Source organism: Diabrotica virgifera, chromosome 9, assembly GCF_917563875.1.
Source record: "Diabrotica virgifera virgifera chromosome 9, PGI_DIABVI_V3a".
Lineage (NCBI taxonomy): Eukaryota > Metazoa > Arthropoda > Insecta > Coleoptera > Chrysomelidae > Diabrotica > Diabrotica virgifera.
The window spans coordinates 176,956,299-176,982,627 of NC_065451.1; the positions used below are offsets into that span (position 1 = coordinate 176,956,299).

Consider the following 26,329-nt stretch of genomic DNA (forward strand, 5'->3'; position numbering starts at 1 on the left):
AAAATTTTCGGACCTCACCACGACATTAACACAAACCAGTACAGCATTAGAACCAACTTCGAATTAAAAGAACTTTACAATGACACCGATGTTGTCCAAGAAATTAAATAACAGCGACTAAGATAGGCAGGCCACGTGCACAGACTTCATAACGAGAGACTTGTAAGACTGGTATGGGAGGAGATTCCTACAGGCAAAAGACCACTCGGACGTCCCAGAATGCGATGGAAAGATAACATCCAAGCAGATCTCCGAAAAATGAACATCCCATTTGACCCTAAGTTGATGGAAGATCGAACAAATTGGAAGAAAGTTGTACAGTCAGCCAGGACCCACCTATGGTTGTAGCGCTACGTGATGATGATGATGACTTTTGTTGTCACATACTACGAAATGAAAAATATGAGTTGATGCAACTGGTTATACCAACGAAAGTGGAACGAAAATGAGGAAGAAGAAAGAAAAAATTGTTTCAGGAAAATTTATAAAAATGAAATGTAACACATGATCTGCTCTAAAGACATAAGAATTAGCCGTAAGAAATGAAGAATTTTGCTTTCACTAGAAGTTGAATACTGCAAAAAGTTTGTTTATAGTGAATTGTCCAAATATGGACTGAATAAACACACCAAGTTTAACGTTAACGGATATTGTTTAAAATAAATAAAAAAGTGACAATTGTACCTTTTATAAAAAAGTTACAATAAATTATTAGTACATCCACTGTTCTATATTTGTATTCTGCCACGTCATAAGTTCCGCATGCCATTGAAATAAACTGTCAAACGTCACATGTTATCTGTCAAACGTCATATGTTAAATGTCACCTAAAGGAAACGTTACATCAAAATATTTGCTGATACATTTTATGAAAAATTATACTACTTGTTCGTGGTTTATAAGCCTCCGTAGAGCTATTAAAGAAGGTTATAGCTTATTTTGCTGGTTTCTAACGATTTAAAGATATGAAACAAATTTATCCAGAGACTGAATACTGTTAAGCCAATGCATTTGTTAGTAATTAAAAGGGAGAAATTTTTAGTGATAAATAATATTTGACGTAATCCTAAAATAAGGACCCGCTCACATGACAGTTTTCATAACGCTTGTTTTGATAACGCACGATTACAACTCCACACATTTTATTTGAGGCCGTTTACATGTCAAAACGCACGTTAGCATGTGAACGGTCTCAAGTAGTATGTATGCAGTTGTAATCGCGCGTTATGAAAACGCGCGTTGAACGCCTGTCATGTGAACGGGCTCTTAGGGTGCGTCCCGATATGTTTGCAGCTCTATTTGGTGGGGAGGACGGTACAACTGATTAGACAGCATGCTTTGATCCTTAAACTTTGGAGAAGGGTCTTAAACTTAGTGTTAATAAACATTCTACTTAGGCGTGAAAAATGGTTATGTGAGAAGAAAAGATTCGGTAAAGCAACATCTAACATCTACCTTGTGGAAGTTCTTGCGCATCCGCTTGGCTGTCAGGAGTTTTTGATTCTCGATCACTGCTCTTCGAGAACGTGTGTTCGTCCCATAAGTGGCTGTACTCTTTTTGGAAGTCACTGATCTCTTCTGTGCTAAGCTGCGATACCAAGGTTTGGTAGGCACTCTCTCGTTTACCTTCGATCTCCGGGCTGGTCAATTGCACTTTTTTGCCTTCTTTCGATTCTGTTTCGAGGACTTCTGATGCCATTCTTTCGAATTTGCGTTCTACCCTTCGAAGTTTTTTCTCTACACGTGCATCCCCTCGTTCCTCTGTTTGTTCTACTATTTCTACTTGTTCTAATGAATCTAAAGCTCTGTCTAAGTCACGCAATTTCTTTTCTATTATATCTACCTCGGCTTGGGATTCCTTCTTGTGCTCTTCTAGTCGTTGTTCTTCTTTTTTCAACACGATCTGTATAGGTTTTGTCGAATCATCTAAGTCTTTAGTTAAATCGCTCAGTAAGCTTTCTATTCTACTTTCTGTTAAAGTCTCTAATACGTTAGAACTACTACTATCTCTTCTTTCTCTATCTGTCTTAGAGCTCAAATCACCCTCTTCAGACTCTATGTGGAAAAGAGTTTTCTTTTGTCTTACGTCATCTGGCTCAGTTACTATATAAGAACTACTACTAGAACTACTGTCTAAAGAAGAATCGTAAGTGATTTCTACTACTTGCGGTCTTCCTCCTTTAGTTATTTTCGCCGACAACGTTCTTCTGGTCAAAGTTGGCGACGTCACATATGACCTCGTTTTTTCATTTTTTATTAATTCTTCACTTTCGCTTGATAAATTTGATAAATCGATGTTAGCTTCAGAAATTTTCCTAGAGCCTTCCTCTGCACCTGCTTTTAACGTCGTACCATAATCCGAAACTGCTCGACTCATTCTAGAATCATCCTGTCTTTGACTTTCAGAGTCCAAAAAGTTCAGAGTCTTTTGTTGAATATCGGATAGTTGATGGAAAGATCCTATGTCATATTTCCTGCCAGTTTCTTCCTTTGCACCTGCTAAGTCACTTCCTAGTTTATCAGGAAAATCTTTACTTGCGTTTATGGTGTCTTTTGCTTGCTCTATAGTGGCTTCTATGCTAGAAAAAACTGGTTCTGTTACTTCTTTTATTTTAGTGGTTTCTTCCCTAACACCAGTTTCTGTCTTTTCTAACTGATCTAAACCTTTCTTAATGATAACAACTGAGTCATCAATTTGTTTTATAATTTCTTTTGGAGATTCTGGTACAGGTTTAGACGTTTTTGCAGCATCTTCTACGTTTTGAACAGTTGAAGCTATTCCTACTTCAACACCTTCAACTTTCTTTTCAACTTTTTTGCCAAAGTCTTTCGGCATATCACCAAGTTTGCTTTTTTCTATTTTGATTGCCTTTTGGACATAGATTATATCGTCGCTAAGTTTTTCCTTAGCTTCTCTAGTCTGTTTGTCTATATCGTCCTCGAGAAGACTCACATCAGCTTCTATTTGCTTCCGCTGAGTTTCAATTATTTTTTCGGAAACTGTTGTTACCTTTTTACTAATTTCTTTAGGTTTCTTTGATAGTTCTTCAGACAGTTTCATGGTTTCGCTGAACTTTTCGTCGATTTTCTTTTCAAAAGTATCAGATTTTTCTCTTAACTGTTTTTCTGTGCTAGTTATTGTCACAGTTTGTTTGTGTGCAATATCTGATACGCCTCGCTTAATATTTTCAGTTCTTGTTTCAAATTCTTTCATTTCATCTTTTGCCTTCTTTTCAATATCATCATGTTTCTCTTTAACATGCTCTAATTTTTCATCAAAGCTCTTCATTAAATCATGGGAAAATGTTTCTGATTCTGATTCAATTAAACTTTGTGTTTTTGAGACGTCATCAACTTTTATGGTTATTTCTGGTTGAGCTGGAATAGGTTTTTCGGTTATAATTGTAGCTTCTGGCTGCTCGAATGATACCTCTTTGCTTTTACCACCCAATTTCGATAAGAAACCTGGAGATCTTTTACCCTTTTTGTCTTTTTTCTCCTTTTCTACTTTTTTATCTTCTTCACTTTTTCCGGCCATTTTACTAAAAAAACCTGTTGTCTTTTTACTTAATTTTTCTGCTGAGTCTTTTCCTTCTTGTATCACTTCACCAATTTTACTTTCTGCTTGTTTTACCGTTGTTGAAACTTCTTGCTTAATTACTTTGTCTTCTTCTTTAAGTTTTCTTTCTGCATCACTAACGACTTCTTTGGCATGTTGTTTAGTGTCTGCTATTTTCTGATCTGTTTCTTGAATTTTAGTTGTAACAGTTTGTTGTATTTTGTTAGTTTCTTTTGATAAACTGTCAACTGTATCTCTTACTTGTTCAGATACAGCTTCATGTTTTTGTTTTACTAATTCTTTGTCCTTTTTAAATTCTTTTTCTACTTTGGTTTCTACAGTATCGATTGTTGTAGAGACGGCAGCGGCTGTAGAGTCTAATGTATCATCTGTTTTTCTCAAAATTTCAGTACCAGATTCATTCATACTCTTCGCAGCTTCCTCAACGTCGTATTTGGCACCCGTTAGTTTTCGACCTAATTTATCTAAAAATCCAACTTTTTCTTCTTCTACAGACTTCTCTTTTGGCTTTTTTAATTTCCTTTTTGCTATTTTAGGGCTTTCAGATTTATCTTTTTTACTAAATATTCCAAACAATCCTGAAGACTTAACTTTGGGGTCTTCATCAAGATCAGTAACAATTTCTAACTTTCCATCGTCATAATTTTCTAGTTCAGTCACTAGAAAGCTGTGGCTATCTTGCATATGTTTGAGCGTTTCACTGGACAGTTTTCCGTCTCTTGGTGGCGGTTGATCGAATGACAACTCTGAAATTTTACCCGGAAGAGGAGAATCAGGAAGTTCAGAAGGAAGTTTTTTACCAAACAATTCTTGACTACTGGTAAGCTCTGTTTTGACCATTGGTTTTTCGAGTGTGTAAGATGTAACTTCCGTTGAAACTTCTGGGATTATCACACCACCAGAATGAGGAGTATGAGGAGGTTGCTTCCTGAGGTCATCGGTAGAATCTGTTTGTTTTCTTAGTTCTTCCAACTTCATGTTAATTTCTTTTTCTAATTTTTCAATATCGTTCAATACGTCGGGAGATAACTGAATTGTGCCTGTTAGCACTTCCGTCTTTACTTTCGTTGTTCTTTCTCCGTGTGGTATTTCTTGTTTGGTAACTGTAGTAGTGATCGTTCTTTTTGGACTTTCATCTGCTAAAGTTTCTGCAAATGCTTCATCTGTGGTGTACTGACTTGATTTTTGGGTTTCTTCTGTTTTGATGTGTCTTTCATGTTTAATGTGGTCTTCATGTTTAGTAGTTTCTGTAGTTAATGTAAACGAAGTATCGATGGGTGACAGTGTGACTGGTTTGAAATTATCATCTGTAAAACTTTTGTCTAGTTCTGGTCGTACATCATGATAAACCTTCACTTCTGTATCTAGGAAGTCAGAACTTTGTTTCATGTTTTGAAGGACTTCGGTAGACAGCTTGTGCGGAATTTCTTCTTCAATGCTTTTGTCTTTTTCTTGAGGTTTGGTTTTCTTTGAAAACAGACCAAAGAAACTACCACTCTCTTCTTTTGATTTTTTACTATCCTGCAAGCGGTCGGTTTCTATCTTAGAGAAATCTTTGCTTTCAGGTTTAGCTGTCAGGTCCTTCTCTTTCTTTGATTTCTTTTTGTCTTTTGATTTGTTTATTTCTTCCTTACTAGGTTTACCGTCCTGTTCTTTGTCAGAAGACTTCTTTTTGGAAAACAGTCCTCCAAATCGTTTACTCTTTTCCTTTTCTTTTACTAAAGGTTCATCTTGTCTTTCAATAAGTTTTACGTCATGATAATTGTTTATTTCATCCCCTAAAAAGTCATCAGAAGAAACCAAATCTTCTAATTCTTGACTGGCTTTTTCTGGTTGTGTAGTATCAGATTTTTTTGGTGTGCTGTCTTCGTATTTGTCCAATTCAGTATTCAAAAAGTTAGAAGTCTCGTGTTTTTTTAATTCCTCAGCTTCTACTGTCCTCATGTCAGTTGTATAGACTCTCTTTTCTGTTGTTTCTTTCACGAATACTTCGTTCAAATAACCACCTTCTTTGATAAAATGTTTTTCTGTAATAATAATTTGTTTATTGCCTTCACCTTCTGGTTTGCTGATTTTTGAAGGACTCGCTTTAACTTCTGGATCGGAGGTTGTTTTCATAACTGGCTCGATTTCTGTTGCTGGTGGTGCACTTGGTACTCGTTCCAATGGACGAACATCATGGTACTTTTCAATTTCACTTCTGAGGAAATTGTCTGAATCATTCATAGACTTAGTAACGTCTACAGATATTGGTTTTTGAACTTCACGTTCTTTTTTGATAGATTTTTCTTCCTTTGTAGGTAATTTTTTAATGGTGTCTGTTTTTTGTTTAATCTCTTTTTCTTCAGATTCCTTTTTCTTAAAGATTCCAAACAGGCCTTTGCCTTCTTTAGTCTTGGTTTCTTTTACATATTTCTCGTCAGTCGTTGTAGAAAGAGTTTGTGCAACATCATGGAAAGTATCGATTTCTGGTTTCAAGATTTTATCGCTATCGATAGTTGGTTCTGCACCTGAAGGTAGTTCAGTGGTGAAGATTTCGTGTGTAACGTGAGTTGTTGTAATCAGTTTAGCTTCAGGAGCTCGTTCGGTGATTGCAATTTCTGTTTTAGGAGAAGGAATATCTATGGAGATAGGTTCTTTAAATTTCACTTTAGTCTCTTCTACGTTATCGACAATCTCCTTGATAGCTTTTACGTTGTCATCTATTGGTCTGACGTCATGATATTTATCTACCTCAGTTTGCAAGAAGTTGTTACTCTGCGTTATGTTCTGAATTGTTTCTTCTGATAACTTAGGCTGTTTCTTTTTAATACCAAATATTGGGCTTACTTTTTCAGACTTTTCTTTTTGTAAAACTTTCACTTCGCTTTCTAAAGAATCTGCTTTTTTCTTAAAGATGGTAACACTTTCCTTTTCTCCCTTTGTTTTAGATTTTCTAGGCAATTTTTCTGGCTTTTGTTCGTCAGGAGCTGCTCTGACATCAACTTTAATATGTTCATCTTTGACTGGTTGTCTAATAATGGGCCTCACGTCATGATATCGGTCTATTTCATCTTTTAAGAACGAATTACTATCAAGCATGTCTTTCACAACTGTGTCTGATAGAATAGGTTTATCTTCTTTACCAACGGGATCTAGTTTGGTTCCTCTTTCTAGTGATCCTCCCTTCTTCTTAAATAAACCAAAAAAGCCACCCTTTCCGTCCTTATCTTTATCTTTTTTCTTTGAGTTTTCTTCAGGCTTTATAGATTCTTCTGGCTTGGCAGTGACTGTAACAACTTCCTTTTTCACTGTCATTATAATAGGTCGAACATCGTGGTATTTATCGATTTCGGTGTCCAGGAATTTGTTGCTTTTATCAATGTTCTCAATGACTGATTCTGAAAGTTTGGAAGCTTCTTTGGGAATAGCTATATCCATCTTTACAGCAGGCATATCTACTTCTGTTACTTTCTGATATTCTTGTTGAGATTCCTTTACTATCTCGGTACTAATATCTTTTGAGGGATCAGTTTCTTTTCCCAAATCTTGTAGCTTTTCATTAATTTCTTTTTCTAATTTTTCTATATCCGTTAAGACATCCGAAGTAAGTTGTATTGTACCAGTTACTACTTCTGATTTTACTTTGGTAACTCTTTCACCATGAGGTATTTCTTCTTTAGTTATTGTTGTAGTTACTGTTCTTTTGGGAGTTTCATCTTTAAGGCTTTCAAGTAATTTGTCAGTGGTACTGGTTGATATTTCTTCTGTAATAGTTTGACTTTGATCTTTTTCTATTACCTTTTGTTCTAGTAAAGGTGCTGATATTATTGTTATTGTTTTTGATGAATCTTTTTGAGGAAGAGGTTTAACATCATGATACTTTTCAATTTCCAAATTTAGGAAATTGTTACTATCATCTATTTCTTTAAGTTTCGTTTCCGACAACTTGGGTTTAGTTTCTTCTGGAGATATTTTTTTAATAGTAGTTGTTACTTTAGTTTTAACGATTTCACCAGATTCCTTTAAGTCTTGCTTAATTTGTTGAGTTTCATCTTTAAAGTCTTTTTCGATAGATTCTGATTTTCTTTTAAAGATACCAAAAATACCACCACTTTCTTTATCTCCTTTTGGTTTTGATTTTCTAGCCACTTTTTCTGGATTTTGTGCTTCAGGAGTTTCTCTGACATCAACTTTAATATGCTCCTCTTCAACTGGTTGTCCAATACTGGGTCTCACGTCATGATATCTGTCTATTTCATCTTTTAAGAACGAACTGCTATCAAGCATATCTTTCACAACTGTATCTGAGAGAATAGGTTTATCTTCTTTGCCAACATGTTCTAGTTTGGCACCTCTTTCTAATGATCCCCCCTTCTTCTTAAATATACCGAAAAATCCGCCTTTTCCCTCTTTATCTTTATCTTTTTTCTTCGACTTATCTTCAGATTTGATAGATTCTTCTGGCTTGGTAGTGACTGTAACAACTTCCTTTTTCTCTGCCGTTATTGTAGGTCGAACGTCATGATATTTATTGACTTCTGTGTCCAGGAATTTGTTGCTATTATCAATGTTCTCAATAACTGATTCTGAAAGTTTGGAAATTTCTTTTGGAATAGCTATATCCATCTTTACAGCTGGCACATTCACCTCTGTTACTTTCTGATATTCTTCTTTAGATTCCTTCACTATCTCGGGGCCAATATCTTTTAAAGGATCAGTTTCTTTTCCCAAATCATTGAGCTTTTCATTAATTTCTTTTTCTAATTTTTCTATATCTGTTAACACGTCCGAAGTAAGTTGTATTGTACCAGTTGTTACTTCTGATTTTACTGTGGTAACTCTTTCACCATGAGGTATTTCTTCTTTAGTTATTGTTGTAGTTACTGATCTTTTAGGACTTTCATCTTTAAGGCTTTCAAGCAATTTGTCAGTGGTACCCGTTGACATTTGTTCTTTAATTGGACTTTGGTCTTTTTCTATTGTGAGTTTTTGATCTACTACAGGTGCTGATACTACTGTTATTGTTTTTGATGAGTCTCTTTGAGAAAGGGGTTTAACATCATGATACTTCTCAATTTCCAAATTTAAGAAATTGCCACTGTCATCAATATCTTTAAGTGTTGTTTCCGACAACTTGGGTTTGGTTTCTTCGGGAGATATTTTTTTAATAGTAGTTGTTACTTTAGTTTTAACGATTTCACCAGATTCTTTCAAATCTTGCTTAATTTGTTGAGTTTCATCTTTAAAGTCTTTTTCGATAGATTCTGATTTTCTTTTAAAGATACCAAAAATACCACCACTTTCTTTGTCTCCTTTTGTTTTTGATTTTTTAGCCACTTTTTCTGGCTGTTGTTTTTCAGGAGTTGCTCTGACATCAACTTTAAGATGCTTCTCTTCAACTGGTTGTATAATAATGGGTCTTACGTCATGATATCTGTCTATTTCATCTTTTAAGAACGAAGTGCTATCAAGCATATCTTTCACAACTGTATCTGAGAGAATAGGTTTATCTTCTTTACCAACAGGTTCTAGTTTGACACCTCGTTCTAATGATCCTCCCTTTTTCTTAAATATACCGAAAAATCCACCTTTTCCCTCCTTATCTTTATCTTTTTTCTTAGACTTATCTTCAGATTTGATAGATTCTTCTGGCTTGGTAGTAACTGTAACAACTTCCTGTTTCTCTGTCGTTATTGTAGGTCGCACGTCATGATATTTATTGATTTCTGTGTCCAGGAATTTGTTGCTACTGTCAATGTTCTCAATTACTGACTCTGAAAGTTTGGAAACTTCTTTTGGCATAGCTATATCCATCTGTACAGCAGGCACATCTACCTCTGTTACTTTCTGATACACTTGAGGTTTCTGTACTATCTCCGTGTTGATGTGTTTTGAAGGATCAGTTTCTTTTCTCAAATCATTTAGCTTTTCATTAATTTCTTTCTCTAATTTGTCTACATCTGTTAAGGTGTCCGAAGTAAGTTGTATTGTTCCAGTTATTACCTCTGATGTTACTTTGGTAACTCTTTCACCATGGGGTATTTCTTCTTTGGTAATCGTTGTAGTTACTGTTCTTTTGGGACTTTCGTCTTTAAGGCTTTCAAGTAAATTGTCACTAGTATCAGTTGAGATTTTTTCTTTTATTTGACTTTGGTCTTTGTCTATTGTCAGTTTTTGTTTCAGCACAGGTGCTGCTATCACTGTTGCTGTTTTTGATGAGTCTCTTTGAGGAAGAGGTTTAACATCGTGATACTTTTCAATTTCCAAATTTAAGAAATTGTTACTGTCATCTATTTCTTTAACTGTTGTTTCCGACAACTTTGATTTAGTTTCTTCAGGAGATATATTTGTAATAGTAGTTGTTACTTTAGTTTTAATTATTTCACCTGAGTCTTTTAAATCTTGCTTAATTGATTCAGTTTCATCTTTAAAATCTCTTTCGACAGATTCTGATTTCTTTTTAAAGATACCAAAAATACCACCACTTTCTTTGTCTCCTTTTGTTTTTGATTTTCTTGGCACCTTTTCTGGCTTTGTTTGTTCAGGAGTTGCTCTGACATCAACTTTAACGTGCTCTTCTTCAACTGGATGCCTAATAATGGGCCTGACATCATGATATCTGTCTATTTCATCTTTTAAGAACGCAGTGCTATCAAGCATATCTTTTACAACTGTATCTGAGAGAATAGGTTTATCTTCTTTACCAACAGGTTCTAGTTTGACACCTCTTTCTAATGATCCTCCCTTTTTCTTAAATATACCGAAAAATCCACCTTTTCCGTCCTTATCTTTATCTTTTTTCTTAGACTTATCTTCAGATTTGATAGATTCTTCTGGCTTGGTAGTAACTGTAACAACTTCCTGTTTCTCTGTCGTTATTGTAGGTCGAACGTCATGATATGTATTGATTTCTGTGCCCAGGAATTTGTTACTATTGTCACTGTTCTCAACGACTGATTCTGAAAGTTTGGACACTTCTTTTGGCATAGCTATATCCATCTTTACAGCAGGCACATCTACCTCTGTTACTTTCTGATACACTTGAGGTTTCTGTACTATCTCCGTGCTGATGTGTTTTGAAGGATCAGTTTCTTTTCTCAAATCATTTAGCTTTTCATTAATTTCTTTCTCTAATTTGTCTACATCTGTTAAGGTGTCCGAAGTAAGTTGTATTGTTCCAGTTATTACCTCTGATGTTACTTTGGTAACTCTTTCACCATGGGGTATTTCTTCTTTGGTAATCGTTGTAGTTACTGTTCTTTTGGGACTTTCGTCTTTAAGGCTTTCAAGTAAATTGTCACTAGTATCAGTTGAGATTTTTTCTTTTATTTGACTTTGGTCTTTGTCTATTGTCAGTTTTTGTTTCAGCACAGGTGCTGCTATCACTGTTGCTGTTTTTGATGAGTCTTTTTGAGGAAGAAGTTTAACATCATGATACTTTTCAATTTCCAAATTTAAGAAATTGCTACTGTCATCTATTTCTTTAAGTTTTGTTTCCGACAACGTTGATTTAGTTTTTTCGGGAGACACTTTTTTAATAGTAGTTGTTACTTTAGTTTTAACGATTTCATCAGATTTCTTCAAATCTTGCTTAATTGCTTCAGTTTCATCTTTAAAATCTGTTTCGATAGATTCTGATTTCTTTTTAAAGATACCGAAAATACCACCGCCTTCTTTGTCTCCTTTTGCTTTTGATTTTCTAGGCACCTTTTCTGGCTTCTTTTCTTCAGGAGTGGCTCTGACATCAACTTTAACGTGCTCTTCTTCAACTGGATGTCTAACAATGGGCCTGACATCATGATATCTGTCTATTTCATCTTTTAAGAACGAAGTGCTATCAAGCATATCTTTCACAACTGTATCTGAGAGAATAGGTTTATTTTCTTTACCAACAGGTTCTAGTTTGACACCTCTTTCTAATGATCCCCCCTTTTTCTTAAATATACCGAAAAATCCACCTTTTCCGTCCTTATCTTTATCTTTTTTCTTAGACTTATCTTCAGATTTGATAGATTCTTCTGGCTGGGTAGTAACTGTAACAACTTCCTGTTTCTCTGTCGTTATTGTAGGTCGCACGTCATGATATTTATTGATTTCTGTGTCCAGGAATTTGTTGCTACTGTCAATGTTCTCAATGACTGATTCTGAAAGTTTGGACACTTCTTTTGGCATAGCTATATCCATCTTTACAGCAGGCACATCTACCTCTGTTACTTTCTGATATACTTCTTGAGGTTGCTGTACTATTTCGGTGCTGATGTCTTTTGAAGGATAAGTTTCTTTTCTCAAATCATTTAGCTTTTCATTAATTTCTTTCTCTAATTTGTCTACATCTGTTAAGGTGTCCGAAGTAAGTTGTATTGTTCCAGTTATTACCTCTGATGTTACTTTGGTAACTCTTTCACCATGAGGTATTTCTTCTTTAGTTATTGTTGTAGTTACTGTTCTTTTGGGACTTTCATCTTTAAGACTTTCAAGTAATTTGTCAGTAGTACCTGTTGATATTTGTTCTTTAATAGTTTGACTTTGATCTTTTTCTGTTATTACCTTTTGTTCTAGTAAAGGTGCTGATATTATTGTTATTGTTTTTGATGAGTCTTTTTGAGGAAGAAGTTTAACATCATGATACTTTTCAATTTCCAAATTTAAGAAATTGCTACTGTCATCTATTTCTTTAAGTTTTGTTTCCGACAACGTTGATTTAGTTTCTTCGGGAGACACTCTTTGAATAGTAGTTGTTACTTTAGTTTTAACGATTTCATCAGATTTCTTCAAATCTTGCTTAATTGCTTCAGTTTCATCTCTAAAATCTGTTTCGATAGATTCTGATTTCTTTTTAAAGATACCGAAAATACCACCGCCTTCTTTGTCTCCTTTTACTTTTGATTTTCTAGGCACCTTTTCTGGCTTCTTTTCTTCAGGAGTGGCTCTGACATCAACTTTAACGTGCTCTTCTTCAACTGGTTGTGTAACAATGGGTCTCACATCATGATATCTGTCTATTTCATCTTTTAAGAACGAACTGCTATCAAGCATATCTTTCACAACTGTATCTGAGAGAGTAGGTTTATCTTCTTTACCAACGGGTTCTAGTTTGACACCTCTTTCTAATGATCCTCCCTTTTTCTTAAATATACCAAAAAATCCACCTTTTCCGTCCTTGTCTTTATCTTTTTTCTTAGACTTATCTTCAGATTTGATAGATTCTTCTGGCTTGGTAGTAACTGCAACCATTGTCGTTTCTGCAGTCGTTATTACAGGTCGCACATCATGATATTTATTGATTTCTGTGTCCAGGAATTTGTTGCTATGATCAATATTCTCTGTGACTGATTCTGAAAGTTTGGAGACTTCTTTTGGAATAGCTATGTCCATATTTACAGCAGGCATATCCACCACTGTTGCTTTCTGATATACTTCTTGAGTTTCCTTTACTATCTTGGTGTCAATATCTTTTGGAAGGTCAGTTGATATCTCTGTTTTTATTTTGGTAACTCTTTCACCATGAGGAATTTCTTCTTTACTAATTGTTGTAATAACCGATCTTTTGGGACTTTCGACTAATTTGTCACTAGTTTGGGTTAATATTGTTTCTTTAATATGTTCAGTTTTGTCTGTTTCGATAGTAAGCTTTGGTACAGGTGCTAATATTGTAACTGCTGTTGAATCTTTTTGAACGAGAGGTTTAACATCATGATATTTCTCAATTTCAGTTGCTAGGAACGTATGGCTTTCATGTGGTAACAAGGTCTTTAAAGCTGAATCAGCTTCTTCAATCACTTTTGTAGTTTCTGCATGTATTTCTTTAGATATTTCTGGAACGTCCTTATCAACAGAGCTAGTCTTGGTCTTAAATATACCGAATAAGCCACCTTTTTTTCCATGATCTTTTGTAGAAATTTTCATATCAACCTTTTTATCGTCTGGTGTACTTTGTTCAGGTGTTTCTTCAGTTTTTTGTGTCGTCACTCTTACATCATGGAACTTGTCAATTTCTGTTTGTAGGAAGGTGTTACTATTGGTCATATCTTCAATGGTCTTTTCCGATAATGGCTGCTTTTCTTTTTTGATTCCAAATATTGGACTAACTTTTTCAGACTTTTCCGTTGGTAAACCTTTTTGACCTCGTTCCAAAGAACTTGTCTTCTTTTTGAAAATGCTGAAGACACCACCTTTAGTCGTATCTGCATCTTTGTCGGTTTGCTTTTTAGATTCTTCTGTAGGTTTCTTTTCAATTTCTTTTATATGTTTTTTATCGATTAAATCTGTTCTTTCTAATGTTTTTGTAGGTTCAGGTTTGGAAACCAATATCGATTCGCTTATGGGTGTCTTTATTATTGGTCTAACATCATGATATTTTTCAATTTCTAATTCAAGGAAATTATTACTGTCATTAATATTTTGAATAGTTGGTTCGGATAATGCAATGGAGTGCAATGGTCCAGCTTCCATTTTGATATCTTTAATCTCTTCTGTAAGTTCTTTGGATTTATCCTTGACATCTTTTTCTGTAGATTCTGATTTCTTTTTAAATACCCCAAAGAGACTTCCACCTTCCTTTTCTAATTTTTGTTTTGATTTCTTTGGTGACTTTTGGGTTGTCTGTTGCACTGTAGTAGTTTCTATTTGAACCACTTGTGGTTCAACAGTTGTCGTTATAATAGGTCTCACATCATGGTATCTCTCTACTTTATCTTTCAAGAATGTGTCACTATCTTTCATATCTTTAACAACAGTCTCAGATAAAATTGGTTTTCCACTTTTGTCAACAGGTTCAAGTTTACTTCCTCTTTCAAGAGATCCATCTTTCTTTTTAAACATCCCAAAAATACTGCTGCCTTCTTTTTCTGGTTTTGACTTGGATTTTTTACCTAATTTTTCAGGTTTTTGCTCTACTGGAACAGATTTTACATCAACTTTAACGTGTTCTTCTTGCACTGGTACTTTAACAAGAGGACGAACATCATGGAATTGTTCTACTTCATTCATTAAGAACGAATTGCTGTCAGACATATATTTCACAACAGTGGGTGACAAAATAGGTCTTCCATTTTTATCAACAGTTTCAAGTTTAGATCCTCTCTCTAAAGAATCTCCCTTCTTTTTAAAGATACCAAATAATCCGCTTTTACCATCCTTATCCTTTTCTCTTTTCTTTTTAGTTTTTTCTTCGGAAGGTTCTTTTGGTTCAGCAGGAACAGAAACATCTTCTTTTGGACGTAATACTGGTCGTACATCATGATATTTGTCCACCTCAGTTTCGAGAAACGTGTTGGTGTCATGAACATCTTTAATAACTGTGTCTGATAGTTGTGGTTTACTTCCTTCCAAAGAAACGACGACTTCTTGCACTAGGGTAGTTTCCTTAGGTTTAAATGTTTCAACAACGTCTACTGTTTTTGTGAACTCATCTTTCCTATCCTCAGAAGCACTGGTTTGGGTTCGGAGTCTTTCAACCTCAGAATTTATTTCTTTTTCTAGTTTATCTACATCAGCTAGGATACCTTGATCTAACTGAATTGTACCTGTTATAACTTCTGTTTTTACTTTGGTTACTCTTTCTCCATGAGGAATTTCTTCTTTGGTAATTGTAGTGGTAACAGTTCTCTTTGGACTCTCATCTTTTAAATTCTCAAACAATTTTTCATCCTTAATCTTAGTGGAATGACTAGTTTTATGTACTTCTTCGCGTATTATTCTTTCTTTTGTACTAAGTGAAGTGTCAGGTAAAGTTACTGAAGTTAATGTTACAGGTTTGGTTACAGGAGTTTCTTCGACTTTAGTTGTCTTAGGAGTTTTTATTTCAGTTGTTTCAGTAACGATTAGATCTTGTCCAACGATTGGTTTAACGTCATGGTATTTATCAACTTCCGTTTTTAAGAACGTGTCACTTTCATGCATATCTTTAAGGCCAGTTTCTGAAATAACAGGTTTTTGATGTTTAATACCAAAAATAGGACTAACTTTTTCTTTGCGTTCTTTTTCTAAAGATCCTGTCTTTTTCTTAGCTGACGTAGGTTCACTAAATTCTCCCGATTTAACTTTACTATCTCTATCTCTCTCAGTGGAACCTTCTCTCTTTTTAAATAAACCAAAAAGGCCACCCTTATGTGCGTCAGTTTCTTTCTTTGTACTCTTCTGTGCTGATTGAATATCCTTATGTTCTGCAGGTTCTATATCAGTTTCAGATACTATTGGACGAACATCATGGAACCGATCTATTTCGTCTCTTAAAAAGTTATCACTATCTCTCATTTGTTGAATAACAATTTCAGACAAACGAGGAGGACTTGTGCTTGTTTTGTCTTCGTGAGGTTTTTTCTTAAATATTCCCAGAAGTCCACCATCTTTCTTCTGTTTTTTCGGAGTTGATTCTACTTTGACATCAACAGCTTCTTGGAGTATTGGTTCAGAAGACTTAACCAACTCCTCTTGTAGTTGATCAGAAGACTTAATGATTGGTTTCACGTCATGATATTTTTCAACTTCCGTCTTTAAAAATCCTTTGGAGCCGTCAATAGGTTGCAAGGTTGATTCAATTACCACAGGTGTTGCAGCAGCTATATCTGATTCTATGGTAGCAGAAGTTGTTTTTGTTACACTCTGAGTAGTAGACGTTGTTTGTGTTGTAATAATCTTCTTAGTAGTTTCTGTTTTAGTTTCCTTTTTTATAGTGTCAGTATGGTCTTTTGACGTAGTAACAAACTTTTCCTTGGTTGTTTCAGTTTTAGTGGTGACATTCGGACTACCTAAGTTTTCTTCCGTAGTGACAACAATAGATTCGTTTATAACAGGTTGGGTTGTAACAATGTTTTCTTCAACCAAAGGACGAACGTCATGATGCTTGTTGACTTCTTCTTGTAGGAAGGTACTTGTCTGCTGAATCTGGTCAGTTATTTCTTCTGATACTGGTTGTGCTCCAGTTTCTTTTGGTTTCTTTTTAAACATACCAAATATACCACCCGATTCGCTTTTGCCTTCTTTCTTTTTAGATTTACTTTTTTCTTCTTTGTCCACTTGATCTTTTGGTTTTTCAAGAACTGCTGACGTTTCTTTGATTTCGGAGGGTGCAACTTCAATTTTGGAAATAATCGGTCGTACGTCGTGGTATTTTTCTATTTCGTTGTTAAGGAAATTATTGGAATCAACTATTGAACGCTGTTCTACTGCTGGTTTAGCTGGCAAATCAAAAACTTCTATGGTAACTTCTCGTTCAATGGTAACAATTTTTCTTTCTGGTTCCAATGTTATATGTTTTACAAAATCTGGTTCTTGTGTTTGTTGTTCAGCTTTTTCGAGCACTTCGAGTATTTTAGAATATTTTTCATCTGGTTTTGCATGGTCAGTAGAGTCTTTTCCAACTATTTCGGCTACTATTTTCTTTTCTGGTGTAGTTTTTTCAACTGAAACTTTTTTCTTTAATATGTTTAAAACTCCTTTTTCTTTGGATTTCTTGGGCGATATTTCTAATGACTGTATTTCAACAGGCGTTTCAGCAATTGTCGCAGTTTGGGATGTAACAGATAGTTCTTTAACTTTTTGGGAAATAATCGGTTTAACATTATCGTCTTTTTTAACTTCTTCTTGAAGGAATCTATCTCTGTCAGTCATTTCTTGTATTGCTACTGCTGCCAGAGTGGAAGCAGTTGTATCGACTGGCTTTTCTATCTTATCTACACCAAATATTGGACCTCTTTTACTTCTTTGTGCTTCTGTTTCTATTTGAGCGATTTGTGGTTCAATTGTCCTTGTGGTAATGGGTCGCACATCGTGGTATCTTTCTATTTCGTCCTTCAAAAACGTGTCACTATCTTCCATATCTTTAACTACAATATCAGACAGAATTGGTTTTTCACCTTTAACAAGAGTTTCAAGTTTGCTTTCTCTTTCAAGCGATCCATCTTTCTTTTTAAATATTCCAAAAAGACCTCCACCTTGCTTTTCTGATTTTTGTTTTGTTTTCTTAGATAGCTTTTCGGTTGTCTGTTGCACTGTAGAAGTGTCTACTTGAACCACTTGTGGTTCAACAGTTGTCGTAATGACAGATCTCACATCATGGTATTTTTCTATTTCATCTTTCAAAAATGTGTTACTATCCTCCATATCTTTAACAACAGTCTCAGATAAAATTGGTTTTCCAGCTTTGTCAACAGGTTCAAGTTTACTTCCTCTTTCAAGAGATCCTTCCTTCTTTTTAAACATTCCAAATAGAGTTCCACCTTCTTTTTCTGATTTTTGTTTTGTTTTCTTAGATGGCTTTTCAGTTGTTTGTTGCACTGTAGTGGTTTCTATTTGAACCACTTGTGGTTCAACAGTTGTCGTGATAATAGGTCTCACATCATGGTATCTATCTACTTCATCTTTCAAGAATGTGTCACTATCTTTCATATCTTTAACAACAGTCTCAGATAAAATTGGTTTTCCAGCTTTGTCAACAGCTTCAAGTTTACTTCCTCTTTCAAGAGATCCCTCTTTCTTTTTAAATATTCCAAAGAGACTTCCACCTTCTTTTTCTGATTTTTGTTTTGATTTCTTTGGTGCATTTTCGGTTGTCTGTTGCACTGTAGTGGTGTCTATTTGAACCACTTGAGGTTCAATAGTTGTCGTGATAATAGGTCTCACATCATGGTACCTATCTACTTCATCTTTCAAGAATGTGTCACTATCTTTCATATCTTTAACAACAGTCTCAGATAAAATTGGTTTTCCAGCTCTGTCAACAGGTTTAAGTTTACTTCCTCTTTCAAGAGATCCTTCCTTCTTTTTAAATATTCCAAAGAGACTTCCACCTTCCTTTTCTGATTTTTGTTTTGATTTCTTCGGTGACTTTTCGTTTGTTTGTTGCACTGTAGTAGTTTCTATTTGAACTACTTGAGGTTCAACAGTTGTCGTTATAATAGGTCTCACATCATGGTATCTCTCTATTTCATCTTTCAAGAATGTGTCGCTATCTTTCATATTTTTAACAACAATCTCAGATAAAATTAGTTTTCCATCTTTGTCAACAGGTTCAAGTTTACTTCCTCTTTCAAGAGATCCCTCTTTCTTTTTAAATATTCCAAAGAGGCTTCCACCTTCTTTTTCTGATTTTTGTTTAGATTTCTTTGGTGACTTTTCGGTTGTCTGTTCCACTGTAGTGGTTTCTATTTGAACCACTTGTGGTTCAATAGTTGTCGTGATAATAGGTCTCACATCATGGTACCTATCTATTTCATCTTTCAAGAATGTGTCACTATCTTTCATATCTTTAACAACAGTCTCAGATAAAATTGGTTTTCCACTTCTGTCAACAGGTTCAAGTTTACTTCCTCTTTCAAGAGATCCCTCTTTCTTTTTAAATATTCCAAAGAGACTTCCACCTTCGTTTTCTGATTTTTGTTTTGATTTCTTTGGTGACTTTTCGGTTGTCTGTTGCACTGTACTGGTTTCTATTTGGACCACTTGTGGTTCAGCAGTTGTGATAATATGTCTCACATCATGGTATCTTTCTACTTCATCTTTCAAGAATGCGTCACTATCCTTCATATCTTTAACAACAGTCTCAGATAAAATTTGTTTTCCATCTTTGTCAACAGGTTCAAGTTTACTTCCTTTTTCAAGAGATCCCTCTTTCTTCTTAAATATTCCAAAGAGACTTCCGCCTTCTTTTTCTGATTTTTGTTTTGATTTTTTTGGTGACTTTTCGGTTGTCTGTTGCACTGTAGTGGTTTCTATTTGAACTACTTGTGGTTCAACAGTTATCGTCTTAATAGGTCTCACATCATGGTATCTCTCTACTTCATCTTTCAAGAATGTGTCACTATCCTTCATATCGTTAACAACAGTCTCAGATAAAATTGGTTTTCCATCTTTGTCAACAGGTTCAAGTTTACTTCCTCTTTCAAGAGATCCCTCTTTCTTTTTAAATATTCCAAAGAGACTTCCGGCTTCCTTTTCTGATTTTTGTTTTGATTTCTTTGGTGACTTTTCGGTTGTTTGTTGCACTGTAGTGGTTTCTATTTGAACCACTTGTGGTTCAACAGTTGTCGTGATAATATGTCTCACATCATGGTATCTCTCTACTTCATCTTTCAAGAATGTGTCACTATCTTTCATGTCTTTAACAACAGTCTCAGATAAAATTGGTTTTCCACTTTTGTCACCAGGTTCAAGTTTACTTTCTCTTTCAAGAGATCCCTCTTTCTTTTTAAATATTCCAAAGAGACTTCCGGCTTCCTTTTCTGATTTTTGTTTTGATTTCTTTGGTGACTTTTCGGTTGTCTGTTGCACTGTAGTGGTTTCTATTTGAACCACTTGTGGTTCAGCAGTTGTCGTGATAATATCTCTCACATCATGATATCTATCTACTTCATCTTTCAAGAATGTGTCACTATCTTTCATATCTTTAACAACAGTCTCAGATAAAATTGGTTTTCCACTTTTGTCAACAGGTTCAAGTTTACTTTCTCTTTCAAGAGATCCCTCTTTCTTTTTAAATATTCCAAAGAGACTTCCACCTTCTTTTTCTGATTTTTGTTTTGATTTCTTTGGTGACTTTTCGGTTGTCTGTTGCACTGTAGTGGTTTCTATTTGAACCACTTGTGGTTCAGCAGTTGTCGTGATAATATGTCTCACATCATGATATCTATCTACTTCATCTTTCAAGAATGTGTCACTATCTTTCATATCTTTAACAACAGTCTCAGATAAAATTGGTTTTCCACTTTTGTCAACAGGTTTAAGTTTACTTTCTCTTTCAAGAGATCCGTCTTTCTTTTTAAATATTCCAAAGAGACTTCCACCTTCCTTTTCTGATTTTTTTTTTGATTTCTTTGGTGACTTATCGGTTGTCTGTTGCACTGTAGTGGTTTCTATTTGAACAACTTGTGGTTCAGCAGTTGTCGTGATAATAAGTCTCACATCATGATATCTATCTACTTCATCTTTCAAGAATGTGTCACTATCTCTCATATCTTTAACAACAGTCTCAGATAAAATTGGTTTTCCACTTTTGTCAACAGGTTCAAGTTTAGTTTCTCTTTCAAGAGATCCGTCTTTCTTTTTAAATATTCCAAAGAGACTTCCACCTTCCTTTTCTGATTTTTGTTTTGATTTCTTTGGTGACTTATCGGTTGTCTGTTGCACTGTAGTGGTTTCTATTTGAACCACTTGTGGTTCAGCAGTTGTGATAATATGTCTCACATCATGATATCTCTCTACTTCATCTTTCAAGAATGTGTCACTATCTTTCATATCTTTAACAACAGTCTCAGATAAAATTGGTTTTCCACTTTCGTCAACAGGTTCAAGTTTACTTTCTCTTTCAAGAGATCCCTCTTTCTTTTTAAATATTCCAAAGAGACTTCCGCCTTCTTTTTCTGATTTTTGTTTTGATTTCTTTGGTGACATTTCGGTTGTCCGTTGCACTGTAGTGGTTTTTATTTGAACCACTTGTGGTTCAGCAGTTGTCGTAATAATATGTCTCACATCATGATATCTATCTACTTCACCTTTCAAGAATGTGTCACTATCTTTCATATCTTTAACAACAGTCTCAGATAAAATTGGTTTTCCACTTTTGTCAACAGGTTTAAGTTTACTTTCTCTTTCAAGAGATCCCTCTTTCTTTTTAAATATTCCAAAGAGACTTCCGCCTTCCTTTTCTGGTTTTTGTTTTGATTTCTTTGGTGACTTATCGGTTGTCTGTTGCACTGTAGTGGTTTCTATTTGAACCACTTGTGGTTCAGCAGTTGTCGTGATAATATGTCTCACATCATGATATCTATCTACTTCATCTTTCAAGAATGTGTCACTATCTTTCATATCTTTAACAACAGTCTCAGATAAAATTGGTTTTCCACTTTTGTCAACAGGTTCAAGTTTACTTTCTCTTTCAAGAGATCCTTCTTTCTTTTTAAATATTCCAAAGAGACTTCCACCTTCTTTTTCTGATTTTTGTTTTGATTTCTTTGGTGACTTTTCGGTTGTCTGTTGCACTGTAGTGGTTTCTATTTGAACCACTTGTGGTTCAGCAGTTGTCGTGGTAATATGTCTCACATCATGATATCTATCTACTTCATCTTTCAAGAATGTGTCACTATCTTTCATATCTTTAACAACAGTCTCAGATAAAATTGGTTTTCCACTTTTGTCAACAGGTTCAAGTTTACTTTCTCTTTCAAGAGATCCTTCTTTCTTTTTAAATATTCCAAAGAGACTTCCACCTTCTTTTTCTGATTTTTGTTTTGACTTTTGCGGTGACTTGGCTTTCTCCTTCTTTGGGGATTTCACTGTTTCATCTTTTGTTTTGGTTGGTGACACTGTCGTTGTGTCATGTGTTTTAAGTAGTTTAACGTCGTGATAATGATAAATTTCGTCTTTTAAAAATGTGTCTGTTTCAACCATATTTTTAACAACATCTGTTGACAAAATGGGTCTTGGTTTCTGAATAGTTATTTGATCCGTTTCTGTGGATTCCTTTATTTTGTCCACTCCAAATATTGGACCAACGGGTTCCTTTTTACTTTTAGATTTTCTCGGAATGTGTTCTGGTTTTTTGATATCAGTAGTTTGAACGGGTACCTTAACAGCAGTAGTTTCTTTAATAGTATGTACATCATGATATTTTTCTACTTCATCTTTCAAGAAGGTATTACTATCTGCCATGTCTTTAACGGTAGATTCTGATAGATCAAATTTTTCTTGGACATCGTCAGTTTTTCTTTCCACTGACTGTCCTTTTCGTTTAAATATTCCGAACACACCAGAAGATTCTTTAGCTTCTTTAACTTTTGCTTTCTTGGGCGACACTTTATCATCGCTGACCATAGTTTCATGAACAACAATTTTTTCTTCTTTGGCCAATGAAGTACTAATAGGACGAACATCATGATACCACTGAATTTCATCTTTTAAAAATTTGTGGCTGTCGTCCATTTTTTCAACGGTTTCAGGAGAAAGAACTGGTTTTATCTCTACAGTAGTTGTTACAACTGGTGTTACTTCTTTTTCTACAGATTCTTTCTTCTTGAATACTCCAAAGAAACTAGAATCTTTTTCTTTTTTATCTTTTATTTTTTTAGTTGAAGGTTGTTTTTGGTGATCGGTTTCTTGTTTCATGACCAATGGAGTACTAATATGAGTACTAATAGGACGAACATCATGATACCACTGAATTTCATCTTTTAAAAATTTGTGGCTGTCGTCCATTTTTTCAACGATTTCAGGAGAAAGAACTGGTTTTATTTCTACAGTAGTTTTTACAACTGGTGTTACTTCTTTTTCTACAGATTCTTTCTTCTTGAATACTCCAAAGAAACTGGAATCTTTCTCTTTTTTATCTTTTATTTTTTTAGTTGAAGGTTGTTCTTGATGATCAGATATAGTTTTAGATACTTCTTGTGAAATTGGTTTCATTTCTTCTGTGTACTCAATTATTGGGCGCACATCATGATACATCTCAATTTCATCTTTTAAGAAATTATTGCTATTCTCCATGTTTTTAATCGTTACATCAGATAAAATAATTTTTCCAGGAGACTTGATTTTAGAATCAACCCTTGGCGATTTGTCTTTCTTTTTAAACATACCTCCAAACAAACCTTTTTTATGTTCTTCTTCATCGGTCTGTTTGGATTTTTCTGGGGATTTTATTTCTTTTGTAACTGTTTTTTCTGTAACAAGCTGCTCCTGTGGCTCTTTTTGCATGACGGAGGTAGTTTCCTTACCAACTGTGAATGCACCAGCACTAGTCTCAACAGTGGTCTCGACCTTTTTGGTTACTTTTTTAGTTTCTTCCACCATCGTAATTATCTTAGTAGGGCTATTTTCTCTTTTTTGCTTTATGATCGGTTTTACATCATGATATCGATGTATTTCGTCTTTTAGGAATATTTCGCAGTCATTCATGTCTCTTATAGTATCAGCAGATAAAACTGTTTCTGGTTTATGTTTTTCAGCATCATCTTTCTTTTTGAAAACATCAAAGAAACCAGATTTATGTTCTTCTTTTGATACATCTGAAATTTCTTGAGGTGTTTGTTTAACCACTGTTGACTGTAGCTCAGCTTCATGTTTTGGACTTAAGGGTGTCTGGGTTTTAATTATAGTTGTTACTGAGGTAACGCTGGGTTTAATTTGAGTTGTTTTCTCTTCCGATGTTACTTTAATTGGTCGTACATCGTGGTATTTATCGACTTCTTCTTTCAAAAAAGCTGTAGAATCTATCATATTTTTGATTGCAATTTCCGAAAATGTTGGTTTCTGAGTGTCTTGTTTACTAATTTTAAATATTCCCAAGAATTTTTTATCTTCTTTGTCTTTACTTTTACTTTTCTTTATTTTAGGAGATTTGGGCAAATCTTTTGGCTTGTCAGATTCAGCTAAAACTTCTTTCGAGGTTTCTTTATCTTGTTTTTCGATAACTTCTTTGCGGCTGCTTTCGTCTTCAGAATCATCGATGTCTTTGGAAGTTTTTCCGAACAAACCAAACAGTTTTCCATGTTTACGTTTCATTTTTAGACTATCTGTTAAGTTGCCTTCTGATTCTTTTACTTCTGCGTCGTCTGGTTGTATGGTTAAAGGTTTAAATATGTTGTGCTTATCATCTGCCCATCCAGTAAAACTGATTTCGTTTTGGATTAGGTCATGGGTGGCTTTTTTAATATGATGAGGATCTAGTCTTTGATCAGGATATAAGCAAACTTGAGGTTCTAGGATGTCTTCATAGACATGGCTTCGGATTGGTCTGATAGGTTGCTGTATGTGTACAATTGGTTTGATAAGACTCTCTTCAGGCAAAATTGGAGACTTTTCTAGAATCTCCTTCTCGATTTGTGCTTCGCTTTCGTCAATATTTAGGGTAAATATTTCCCTCGTTTTCTTTGGTGAATCCTTTTTGGTAGGATCTATAGTTATCGTAAATTCTTCTTCTTCGATCGTTAATGGAGCGAATGTTTTCGTAACTTTTTCTTCGATAATAACTGTTTTTTGCTTCTTTGGAGATTTGGAACGTCTATCTCGAGCCGTTTGCTCTCCATCGGATAGTACGGCTTGTACTATTTCTCTGGCTTTATGGGTTATGTTGGGTGGTACTCCAGCCTCTAGGTCGTCCAAATCGGTTACTGGGACGTTGTAGGTTTTTGTAATTTCGATTTTGTGCTCGGATCTATCAGTTGGAGATGCTTCGAAGAACGGAATATCTTCATATTTTGGATCTAATGGCGGTGTTGGCAGTTTTGGCTTTGTAGGTGCTGACTTAGGAGGAAGTTCGGGAGGAAGATCGCGTGGTTTCTTTTTATCCTTCTTCTTCTTTTCTTTTTTGGGTGATGACTTTTCAGAGTCGGAATCTGATTCGATCGATTTACCGACAAAACTCTTGATAGTACCGAAAATTCCCCTTTTTTGTTTTTTATGATCTTTCTGAGGGGCAGACTCATCGTCGGTGAGGGGTTTTTCCAAGTCGAGTTTGTAATGTTTCTCTGTGTGAGTATGATAGGGTTCTGCGCGTGACTCAGACTGAATTAGAGCATTAGTTAAATCGTAAACTGCTTTTTTGTTAGCGAATGGTCGGTCGGTAGTAAAACCAATAAGGCTATGGCTTAATGGTTTTTCTTCGGTACGATTTCCTGTAAGAACATGCAATTTCCAACAAGCTTCTCTAAACTACCAAAACTTATTTAGCCCAGTAAATGAACGTGAAATACGGCGATACCGTGTAATTTTCAGGGTCGCTACCGAATTGCATGGAAATTTGGATTTAGGTTCTAATTCCGTACCTCACAGCAAAACTGTGTTAAAAGTTCAGTTTTCTACTTTTTTGGCTCTGTGAATAGAGCGGACAATTTTAATCTCGGTGAGCCAAAAAAGTATAAAACTTAAATTTTGGTCTTAGTACAATTTTGCTCTGAGGTACAGAATTACACTTCATTCCAAAGTTGGACTTGTGCCGTTGGTTGCTTTTGCTTTGGGGGTGAAATAATATAAGTTTAAAATAAGTCTGGAAATGAATCAACTGACTAATTCTTCGCAACTTTCGTTGTATAGGGGTAATTTATCTAAATCAATACTTTTCGAGCTATTTGCGAGTAAAAATGTTTATTTTTTAACAAAAAAATGCGTTTTTTGGCAGTATTTCGCAAATAACTCAAAAACTAAGTAGTTTATAAAAAAAATATTCTTATCAAAAATGTAGCTTATAAAAAATTAGAAAAAATGGTGTATTGAGGTCTATAGACCTAATAAATTCAAAGTTGGATCTCACGAAAAATACTTTCTTATTCGTCAAATTTCAAGTAAAATATTCCAACGTGAAATAACCAAAAAACTATGCACTTCTCGGGGAAAACTCATTAAAATTTTTTTGTATAAAAAGAGTTTATTTTCGTTTCTTTTTTAAGTTTCTAGCATCAAAATTAAGCGACTTACGCTCAAAATAAAGTTGGTCCCTTTTGTTTTGGTAAAAAAAATCGGGAAGACTACCCCTATTTAGCACCCCAAATGAAAATAATCGTTACCCCTTTACCATTAACTTCACTTATTTATATTTTTATATGATCTGTAAGTTTTACCAGTTTAAAGTGTTTATTTTTGAAATGGTTGTAGTTGAAAGAGCTTGAACGAGTCACTAATGACGAGTGTATGCAAACTTTGAACAGCCATAATCTTAACCAATTTTTGTCTTGCAGAAAAACAAATAAAACCAAAACATTTATAAACATAAAACGTATATTTTCTTTACTGTTCGAGATTTTTCTTGTAAGTTATTTTGAAAAGAGGGCATTTTTCCCA

The 26,329-nt window shown here is 34.7% G+C and overlaps 1 protein-coding gene across 1 annotated transcript in view; it reads right to left on the reverse strand.

Moving 5' to 3' along the window:
• LOC114333145 (titin) overlaps positions 1–26,329 on the reverse strand; it is a 96,349-nt gene that overhangs the window by 39,456 nt on the left and 30,564 nt on the right. The window contains exons 5-6 of the mRNA XM_050660763.1: positions 5,215–25,167; positions 1,456–5,166 (exon numbers count right to left, since the gene is read on the reverse strand). Coding sequence (XP_050516720.1) covers positions 1,456–5,166; positions 5,215–25,167 — 23,664 coding nt within the window. The remainder of the gene's footprint in view (positions 1–1,455; positions 5,167–5,214; positions 25,168–26,329) is intronic.